We start from the raw sequence: 11,497 nt of genomic DNA, 5'->3' as shown, positions 1-11,497 counted from the left end.
ACACACACACACACACACACACACACACACACACACACACACACACACACACACACACAGAGAGAGACGAGTATATTCAAATACATACTCTGCATATTTAATTGTTTATTGTTATTATTCTCGTTTTATTTTTTACATACGCGGGGATGTGCTTTTCGATTACAAAAAAAAGTAATAAACAAATTGTGAAAGCGACATGATTTCGCCAATCGATGAAATACAGTTTACAGCGATAAGGAAATTTTATTGTCGCCGCTTATGATAAGAAAGCATTCATTATCGGAAATTTTCAATGTTTGAAACAACAAAAATGATTAAAAGCTATTAAAAGTTTTAAGATTTGATTTTTTTTTTAAATTAATACGTAGTATTGTAAAAAACAATTCTAAACGGGACTAATAAGATGAATTCGTCAACTGGCGAAAAAAACCCGTCGATATGTCTGTATACTGTTCGCCGTGAAATTTAAGAGTCTCTTTAGGCGCGCAATAATACGTGGCGAGAAAATTTAATACAGTATGACAGATGGCATGACGAAGATAGCGTGAAGAAGCGTTTCGATACGAGATGACTCTGATTCCAGCTACAAACCGTGGCACATTCTCCTGCGAAAGTAATTAGGAGATTCCCTGATATTTAGCAAATCTCTAAGCTGATTAATGAAAATAGGAATGACGTCCCATTATTTTGTGTGAAAACTCTGAAATTTTTATATGCAAAACCATCGAGGATTTCCTTTTTTGAAAGTTCTTTAAAAGTTAGTTAATGATTAAATTGGTAAAATTTATCATACGACGTAAGATAAACATCCCGAGTGACTGGACACGTATCTATGTCCGGATACTTACACAAAATTTATTATTATTAATCTCAAATGTTTTTTTTTAAATATAATATTATAATTTAATTGTAATTTTTAAATATAACTAAATTATAATATTGTAATAAAAAGAGCATTTGAGATTAATAATAATAAATCATGTGTAAACTGTCCGGTTATTTTGGGACATTTACCTTATACGATAAATCATTAATTTAATCATTAAACAAAATCTGATAATTTCTTTATCGGAAAAATTATAAATAGAAACCGAATTATATACTGCAAAGACTCACCCTAATTGCGACGAACTTCAAAAATCGGTTGATCTTGTTCTGAAAGGAATAAAAGGAAGATAGATTTTGTTTTAATAATATTAACGGCGAATACAAAAAGATCAATTATACCTACGTTTGCGCGACTCGATTTACGCCGAAGTTATAACATCGATATTATAAAATTGGCCACAGTTATTTCATTCTTCAGAAGAATAACTATAAGTGGTCAGTTTCATAACATCGACATTATAACTTCGGTGTAAACGTCTATATCATTATAATCTGTGTACAGATACAATATATCTGGACACATTCTTTTTTTTTCTTTTCTAAAGATACAAAGTATAATGTAAAAAATAATGTTTCATAAATTTGCGCGCGCGTACGTGTGCATGTATGTGTATGTTCATGCGTGGGTGCGTATATGTACAAATACCAGGTCTACAAGTATGAAATGACGATTTGAGAAACAGATGGCGCACCAATACAGTGTGAAGTACAAAGATTTAACATTATATTGTACCATTTTATTGTACCATCAACAAATATCAAACGCGCAAAATGATTTGATTGAAAAGTGTTTGCATAGTATTGTTTGCATAGTATTGTGTTTAATAGACGAAATTTGTACCAAATAAGAAGCATTCGCAGACAGCACTAATTTTTTGTTTTCATTTGAAGAAAACTACTGCGGAATCATACCGATTACTTGGAGAAGCTTATGGTGAACATGCTCCATCGCAAAAAACATGTGAACGATGGTTTCAGCGTTTCAAAATTAGAGATTTAAATGTTGCAGACAAGGAACACAGAAAACCGCCCAAAAAAGTATGAAGACGTGGAATTGCAAGCATTGGATGAAAATGATTCACAAATACAAAAACAACTCGCAGAGCAATTGAGCGTTAGTCAACAAGCTGTTTCCAATCGCCTACGAGAGATGGGGAAGATTCAGAAAGTCGGCAGATGGGTGCCACATGAATTGAACGAGAGAGACAGATGGAGAGGCGCAAAAACACATGTGAAATTTTGTTCGAACGATACAGAAGAAAGTCATTCTTGCATCGTATCGTTACTGGGGATAAAAAGTGAATTTTTTTTGAGAATCCCAAGCACAAAAAATCATGGGTAGACCCAGACGCACCATCCACATCGACCGCAAAACCGAATCGCTTTAGCAGGAAGACGATGCTCTGTGTTTGGTGGGACCAGAAGGGTGTGGTCTATTATGAGCTATTGAAGCTTGGCGAAATGGTTAATACCAAACGCTATCAACAACATCGCTTTGAACCGTTCGCTGCTTAAAAAACGATCAGAATATTAAAAGAGGCAATACAAGGTCATTTTTCTCCATGACAATGCTCCATCACATACGGCAAAATCAGTTCGGGACACGTTGGAAGCACTCAGCTGGGAAGTTCTATCCCATGCGGCTCACCAGACTTGGCTCCTTCCGATTACCACTTGTTTGCATCGATGGGTCACGCACTTGCTGAGCAGCGCTTTGGTTCATACGAAGATGTGAAAAAATGGCTCGATGAATGATTCGCGGCAAAAGGAGAAGATTTTTACTGGCGTGGTATCCACAAATTGCCCGAAAGATGGGAAAAATGTGTAACTAGCAATGGAGCAAATGAATAAATCTCTTTTTATCATTCTTCCGAATTTAACGTGTTTTTTTTGGGAAAAAAATCGTCATTTCATACTTGTACACCTAGTATGACTCCCAAAATCATTAAATTATACACAGAATATTTTGGTTCACAAATGATGCAAAGATTCCAGCTAATGCTAAATATTCCTAAAATATTCGCAAAATATTCCTAAAATCCCAAAATAACGTTCCAAGAGTATTGCAGAATATTCCAAAATCGAATGTAAAAACAAAATTCAAATAATCATTAAATATTCCTTACGTATATCGTTACATATCAGAGAATGTTCCATATACATATATATTAAACAAAATTAATTAATAAAAAATAATAATTTTTTCAGAAATTCTATTATAGATTTTGAATTAACTTTTAAACAAAAAAACTTTTAAACAATAAAATTGTACTGTTAAAAACACACTTCAAGTATTTTCGCCTTAGAGCCCAATTTTGAAGACTTATTTTACAGGAAATTTTTTACTGAAATCCAATGAAATTAATTATTGCATTATTTAGGAATCTATTTCTGCACATACATGAGAAATTAATTCCTGATACTAAAAGCAAATGAAATTGGATAAACGTAAATTATAACCCAGTGGATGAAATAAGGGATAAAACTTACAAAAAACCCCTAAAAATGAATACAACTACATATAGCCCCAATGAAAATGTGTATATACAGAAGAGGATAACAGAAGTGTATATTTAATCCGTGTATATTGAAAAAACATTCCTTAAATACGAAAAAAATTATATGTAGAGCACGAGCGGGATCAAATCACGTGTCATTTTTGATTACAAAGTATGTAGTTACTTGTCGCCTCCACTTAGATGAAATAGTGTGCTTTTTTTCCATGTCATTCATATTTACGAGTTAATGCATCTCCATCGCAGCTCTCTGCATACTGCTTGCCCAATCAGAAATGATAAAAATGATAAAAAATCGATTCGATGTCGATTCCATTATCATTTCTGATTGCGAGTGAGTGATTTTCGTGATATACAGGGTGTCTCAGAAATAAGGAAGGAGCCGCGTTGCTGGGGCGTAGAATGGGTCAAGGGGAGTAAAAAAATCTGATATCATTTTGAGATATTCGCTGTAGTTTTTGAATTAAAAAAGAAAATAAGCTAATGCGCTACGATTTGCGCGACACGGCTTCATCGCACATGGCTTATACGTTTCCTTTTTTATCCTCAATACGGTTCCTACCTTATTTTTGAGACACCCTGTATATATACAAAAGGTATTCATACAATATTCTGAACACATATTCATTAATATTTGAATATTCTTTTACTGTTCCGGAATATTCGGCACATTGAGAATACAAATCGAACTTTTCATGAATAATTAGCGTTAACTGGGATCGTTCATGCTAATGTAAAATGTAATCATCAGATTTGACGGGGAAGAGGGGAGAAGAGTGAAACGCGTGCAAATTTCGTTTACGAGAGGAACGCGGAGATGCACTGTCGTGAGTGCAAATGGACATCGGGTTGAAGATAAGATGGTCGCGGTTGATATAAATCGGGGTTACTAGACGATACAGCAGCAAGATTTATTTGCGAGGGTCACGGTAGCTGCAATGCCCCGCTGCCTTTGTTGCTGTCGCATCTGCCTATACCACTGGTGATGGTGGTGACTTATCCTCGTGGGCTATTGGTTTTCCAGAGAGTAGTGACGTGATCGCTTCCAGAATCCCTTGAAAAAACTTTTCTTCTTGGGAGCGTCGCCGCTGTCTGCGCATCCTAGAAACAGAAAATACCCGTCCGGGATGAAAACATTTACAGTCAATTCTTAATCGGCATTATTCGAATGGTCGAGTCTGTCTTATGACATTTATAAAACCCATTATATTTGTGTGCCAAATGTTTCTACGCTTGCATACATTTCCTTTTTTAAATGATATAGATTTTCGCATTTATATACTCATTGAGTTATATAAAGTCATTCACTATAAAGACATCTCTATATACGATCGAAAAAAGTAAGGTAGAAAATGAATCTTATTATTGAAAATAATAATTTTAAAAATTAAGAAATGAAATAACACTTTTTTAGACATTAGCAACTATTATCAAAACATGTATAAAAAGATAAAAGTAATATTATTTTCTTAATGGAAATAAAATTAAACTTCGATAGGATCGTTGTTTTATCAATTTACATACGTACAATTTATAATACATACAATTTACGAAATATTGATACATACTACTATATCAATATTACACTCTTACATAACATGAATTTTCGTGCAATTTTTTCTCCTATACGTATTAAAACTTCTATCATTTATTTCTAAAAGGATAGTATTACTCTTCCATGTAATCCCTATCCCGAACTAAAGTTCATGACATACGAAAATGTAAGACGCCGCGTAAGCAGTAAGCGAATTAGTCAATCACAATAAAGAATGTAAGATTATTGCTTTATGTTCTTTATTGTGCTTAGTCAATTCGCTTATTGCTTATGCCTTACGTTTTTTTATGTGTTTTTGGCTGAAGTTTATTTCATACGTACAAAATATAACATTCTTATAAATTTAAAACAAATGTGTAGTTACGAATCGATGCTAGAAATTGGTAATAAGACTATATAATTTTCTAATTTTTTTTCATACACAATTATTAGTTAGGATCAGGGTATGTGCTAAACATAATGTAATATATATGATTTTTATACGTATAATAGCGTATGTTTATACACTGAAAAAAAATATAGTCAATTTTAATAAATATTTAGTTTTAATAAATATTTAGTTGAATACTGTCAACTGAATATTTATTAAATATAAAGATATATTTATTTGATACAAGAAATGTTAATTTGATTTAACAATCATTTTTTTTATTGAACAAATATTTATTTACTATAAGTAAATGTTTAATTGGCAGTATTAAACTAAGACAAAGAATTGAAATTTACGAAAGTTGGAACAACCTAGCTTAAGAGTAAAAAACTGATAATATAGTGTTATAAATTTAATAATTTATTGATTTTGTATAGATATGTTTAAAACTTAATAATACTCGATTTTTATTTAAAACTAATAAATTTTAATGTAATTTTAATGTTATAGTCCGAGTTAGATTATCAATGGAGATGATAAATGTAGAGAAAAATATTGTAATTTTGCGGCAATATATAATAAGATATTATAGCATTACATATTATAGCAAGTATGCATCGTTATTTATGGAGCATTTATATAATAAAAAATCAGGAATTTAACAAAATATATTAATCAAACATTTATTATTAATAATTGCAAATTTAATTAATTGTCGATAATTGTACTCTGTATTTTATTTATATTTTATTCTTCGTTTCATCTATAAATATATATTGTATTTTTATTATATATTTTTTTATTATATATTTTATTATATATTTTTCATGTGTGTGTTCGTCAATGATTATCTCTATCCAATAAATCTTCTATTCTAAAGGTGCTTTTTCATGCTGACGCTCGATGCTCATTTTCGGTATCAAAATAGGTTATATAATCAAAATTGACCGATGATGTGAATGATGTGTGAATGATGTGTGAATCGAGAATGTAAACTAACGGGACACTCCCTAACTTCGATATTATTAGGACAATCAAAGAAAAACTTACGTTTACATGTTATACAATTTTATTCCAAAAATATAAAAAAAGTAATTCTACGGCAATGATATTTCTCTTGAAATTATATAATTATAGATACAATAATATGTTATATAATTTTACAAAAAAATTCTTCATTTTATATTAGATAACGAAATAATTAAATTTTAGCTTAAGCGATGGAATCTTTCTTAATTATATCGACAGTTTTAATTTGTATTGATTATCTTGATATAAAGATACATTAATATAATATATCGCAAATGTAGGTGTTCCAATTTCAGTTCCAAGTTACCTGCATTCAAGTCATCTACATTTGCGATACTTTGTATTGAGATGTACATAAACGTTTTCATTATCTTATTTTTTCATTACGACTGTGATGTATATATTATGATACAATATACAAGACAATTCCTCAAAATCTTACTTGTCTTGTATCTTGAATCATTGATGAAATTTCATATATAGAAGGCTTCAAAATGTTTCACTATATGCTTATATTTTACTCTTTGTAGAAGCATATTGGAGCATGTTGGAGCATGTGCGACGCGAATAAATCCTTTAATATATAAAATAACTATAAAAGCAACTATTAAATCAGTTACTAATTACTAAAAAACATAATTAAGTTAAGGTAGTAAAAAAAGTAACTAACTGTAATTTCATTGCAAGTTGCTTCCCAACCCTATATATAATGTATAATTTTGTTTCTTTATCTGATTGATATACACGACTTATTTTACTTTTAACTCTATTTTGATTTTTGACACAGACCGATTTTTTTTATTTATTATTTATTCTTATTTCTTATTAATTCTCTTGGATCACTTGATTAACGGAATTATATTATTTTATTTTTTGTTATCTGCTTCTCTGACAAAAAGAGAGTCAATTTCCTGAATCTTACTGTAATTAATGTTGGAAATTTTTATTATTTTATTGTATCGTTTTACAGAACATAAATTTTGTATCGATTCTCTGTTTGTTGTCAACTGACTTTCCAACTAAGTATCATTTGATTTTAAATAACTGAGTGGATTTTAAATAACTAAGTGGATTTACCTGATTGCTGATTTGAATTTATTACTGTATATCGAAGATAGCCCGAAAAAAAGTCGAAATGTCTATGAAATAAACTTGGTATTTTTAAACAAAACTATTACGCATTCTTTATCGCTATAACTCTCATTAGTCCTCGTTTGTAATTTTTGTTGACAATTTTGAGAGATTTCACATTTCAAATGATTCTATAATTGTGACTTAGAAACTTTTTCGAATTTATGATTTTTTTCTAAATTTTTCTAAATATTCTGGAAATTGAAATAGGAATTGACCCACGATCGAGATCCACTCTTTTTGTTTCTTGATATTAAAAGGTAATGTCAAGAAACAAAGAGAAAAAGAGGAGAGAAAATAATAGAAAATGATATATTGGAGCGGCCAATAAACGGTCGAGGGATGAAAGGAAAGAAGGAAGGAAGGAAGGAAGATAGGGCCTTGTTGTGGAAGAGAGCCAGTGCGTGTGGATCAATACCGATAGTGTATATCCATAGGACGTAGAAACGCAGGCTCTTGGGTGTGTCCGATCTCTCGCGCAGTATCCCGAGTGTTTGTCGTGCGCGTGTGATTCCCTATTCTCGCACGGCTTTTCCGAGTCCCGTTCCTTATTCTCACTTATCCGTGATCGATTCCTTCAAAAGGAACTTCAGTGCACATTAAATCCTGACATGAACTCTCAATGAAGTCTCTGCTTCATTCACTCACGTGTCATTCTCGCGTAGCTATCAGCTGATGGAGAGGACGCTTTGCGTCCTAAATGCGGAAAAATCTACTATTTTAAGGCTAGTATTTATAATTGATTTTTATACTTAAGTCTGTCTTAAGTACAATTTTAAGATACCATGATCCTATAAGAGGGACATAGCATCTTAAGACATTATTTAAGACTTTACTTAAATTCTTGAATAAGAATGGACTCTGAATATCGATCTATGATTTTGTTTCAGAAAATTGCAAGACTCTTATTGAGAACAGAAAATACGAACTTCTTGATTCAGTCGAATGAAAGTAATTTTGGAATCGAATTAAATCGAATCGAAATTTGTTATTAGTAAATTTGTAAAGAGTGCTACGAAACTTATAATATCAATTCTTTATTTATAATATAATAATACGAAAGTAGTGATAAAATGAAATCCCAGACATCGATTATCAAAAGATAATCAAGAATAACTGCATAGACGATTACTGTTTTCGAAAATTTACGCTTAAAAATACATTATTTAAATTGTTTTTTTTTTAGTAATAAATTGCTCATTAGCGGATTAAGAATTATATAATGTCAGAAATATTGAACTAATTATTCTTTTTTATTTTTTAAAATTATGTTTAGAACATGTATACATACAGAAATAAGAGACTATTCCATAAAATTCAAATTTAATTTTTAATTTTGATATTTGTATTTTTAAAAATTTTGGATAGTTAATTTTTGAACACATTTTCATGTTCAAAAACTTAATAATAAAATTTTTACAATATGAGAATCTCATCCTTGTATGTAGACCTAAACGCAGTTATATAGAATGCCTTACTATTATTGGATGCGTTCCAAGCAGGTCAAACTATTAATATTTTCTTATTTGAAAATCCTCGCGTTTATGCGCCATCCAAGAGTAATGGATAAAAAAATTTTAGAAAATTTTTTAACATTCAGAAAGTGTCGAATTTTAAGTTAATTCGGAATTAACTCAATACAATTTACATTACACTTATTTAAAAGTGCAAATAAAAAGGTCCTACAAATTCTACTCTCTGGAATGTTATTATCGTTATCTGATCTATCGCAGGTTATCGATAAGGTATGTCAAGTATACAGGAAACACATTAATTTTATCTATATTCAATGTGAGAAAATAGATATGTGAAAGAAAAATTACATAAAGATTATCAATTTTTTAAATGGAACTCTATATATTTCATTGCATATTCTTATAGCTTACCTCGAGAACTTTCCAAAATACTACAATAAAATTTTTTCATTTATATTTTATATTAGAATAATAATAGATATATAAATCCTTAAAGAGAGAGATTTTCCAACAATTTTAATAAACAATAATTTTTATTTACGATTTGCAATAAAAAAATAATGACTTCATTTATTAAATTATAAATACTGTTAAATATAAATGTTACATATAATATAAATATAAAAAAAAATATGTGATTTTTATATTTATAGAAAATAGTTTCTAATAGTTTTTGATAGTCATTTCAAAAAAATTTTTTTGTTATAAATCCAAAATTAAATATTACACCTAATTCTGTCTTTAATTTTATAATAGATAACAGGGTGAATTAGTTAAATCATTACTGATTTATGTTTCGGAAACAAAGCATTTTAAAGAAAAAGATTTCATATAAAATTGTATGATTTGGAAGAGAGACATAAAATGATGTCATTAATTTTGGAAACCTTGGAGAATTTGAAAATCACATAAGGATTATCAATTCTTTTAAATAAAAGCTCATATATTTTATTGCATGTTCTTAACTATAATAAAATGTTTTTTCATTAAGTATTTTTAGAATTATAAGGCTTGAAAGTTACAGCGCCGCCGGTATTAGCGTAAAAATGAATTTTTAGTGCAAAAATGAAAATAAGAGAAACAACTTCTGGCCTTGACCTTGACAAATATTGTCTAGGTTATGATTCTGAATAACATTCAAGAGATTTTAACCGTTGATACCTTTAATGATGCTAATATCGGCAACACCGTAATTTTCAAGCCTTATAATTCGAAAAATATTTAATAAAAAAACATTTTATTATAGTATTTTCTCGAAAGTTCTCGAGGTAAGCTATAAGAATGTGCAATGAAATATATAGAGTTCCATTTAAGAAATTGATGATGACCTTTACGTAATCTTCAAACAGCTCCTCAAACCAATGGCACCATCTTGTGTTTCCCTCCAAATCAAACAACTTTTGTATAAACTATTTTCTCCAAAATACTTTAATTGATTCATACTTTATATTCTCTATACTCTATACTCTATACTTTATATTCTAAGTATTCTCCAAAGTACTTTAAATGACTCATCTTGTATAATAGATAATATATGCATTAGACAATATATAATAAATACTATAATTAATACCCAGCAAACATGACTTGGGACTGTTATATAATTTTTTGTCATTATTCAGACATCTTTGTGATTTTATAACAACAAAACAGTTTTATGGCATAAACGAGATATCTTGATGAAAATATGATAATTTTATTACATGTCTTTGTTATATATTTAGCACATAACATAATTATGTAAATATAATTATGTTACATCCATATACTATTTTATGAATGAGACATAACAAATACACAATATATTTACATCACTAAGCCATAATGGAAAGAGATAAATAATACATATTTTGATTACATCTGCAAAAATGTATGCTATAGTCTGTAACAGTTATATCACTAAAATTATGAGATTGTATTTTCCTAAAAAATTATATCACTACTAACATAATTTCATTAATTATATGTCACTTTTTCAGTGTTTGAGCATATTTCATTATATTTGTTGTTGCACTTTGAGAGAAGTGACTTTGTTACATAAATGTATTAAGGGACAACAAGTAAATTAATAAGATATTCAAGATAAATTGAAGAAAACGATCAATAAGTACTATTGCAAATTATTTCTCATTATTCAATATAACAAATAATCAAAATAATCAGTATCGCTAGTAAATAAAGTCCAAAAGATAAGTTAGATACTATATAGTTTGCTTCTATTATAGTATCAGTTAATTTTTATGCAATTAGATAATAATATATACGATTGTCATGTAGATTTTTCCTTTATAGATACAAAAATAAATATTTAACATGGATAGATCATTATTATTTCCTAATTAAGTGAATAAATATCAACGTATTATTTTGTTTCCATGTAATCTCTTCAAATATTAATAATATTGAACTATCAGCAAAAACATGAAATTAATATAAGGAATGGTTATAATAGGAGATATAAGTAATGGCTCGATCACAAGCATGCGATTAGCTCAGCTATTGTTCTAGGGATTTTAGGTTCAAATCTTGGCGG

At 29.3% G+C, this 11,497-nt stretch overlaps 1 protein-coding gene across 2 annotated transcripts in view; it reads right to left on the bottom strand.

The window, feature by feature from the left end:
• Nucleotides 1-3,418: 3,418 nt before the first annotated feature.
• LOC108693260 overlaps nt 3,419-11,497 on the bottom strand; it is a 170,671-nt gene continuing 162,592 nt past the window's right edge. For both annotated transcript variants that reach the window (XM_018202117.1, XM_018202118.1), the window contains exon 13: nt 3,419-4,505. In XM_018202117.1, the coding sequence (XP_018057606.1) occupies nt 4,414-4,505 (92 nt within the window). In that variant the 3' untranslated portion in view covers nt 3,419-4,413. The remainder of the gene's footprint in view (nt 4,506-11,497) is intronic.

The sequence above is a fragment of the Atta colombica genome, unplaced genomic scaffold (genome assembly GCF_001594045.1).
Source record: "Atta colombica isolate Treedump-2 unplaced genomic scaffold, Acol1.0 scaffold89, whole genome shotgun sequence".
NCBI lineage: Eukaryota > Metazoa > Arthropoda > Insecta > Hymenoptera > Formicidae > Atta > Atta colombica.
This window is presented reverse-complemented; position numbering and strand designations above follow the sequence as displayed.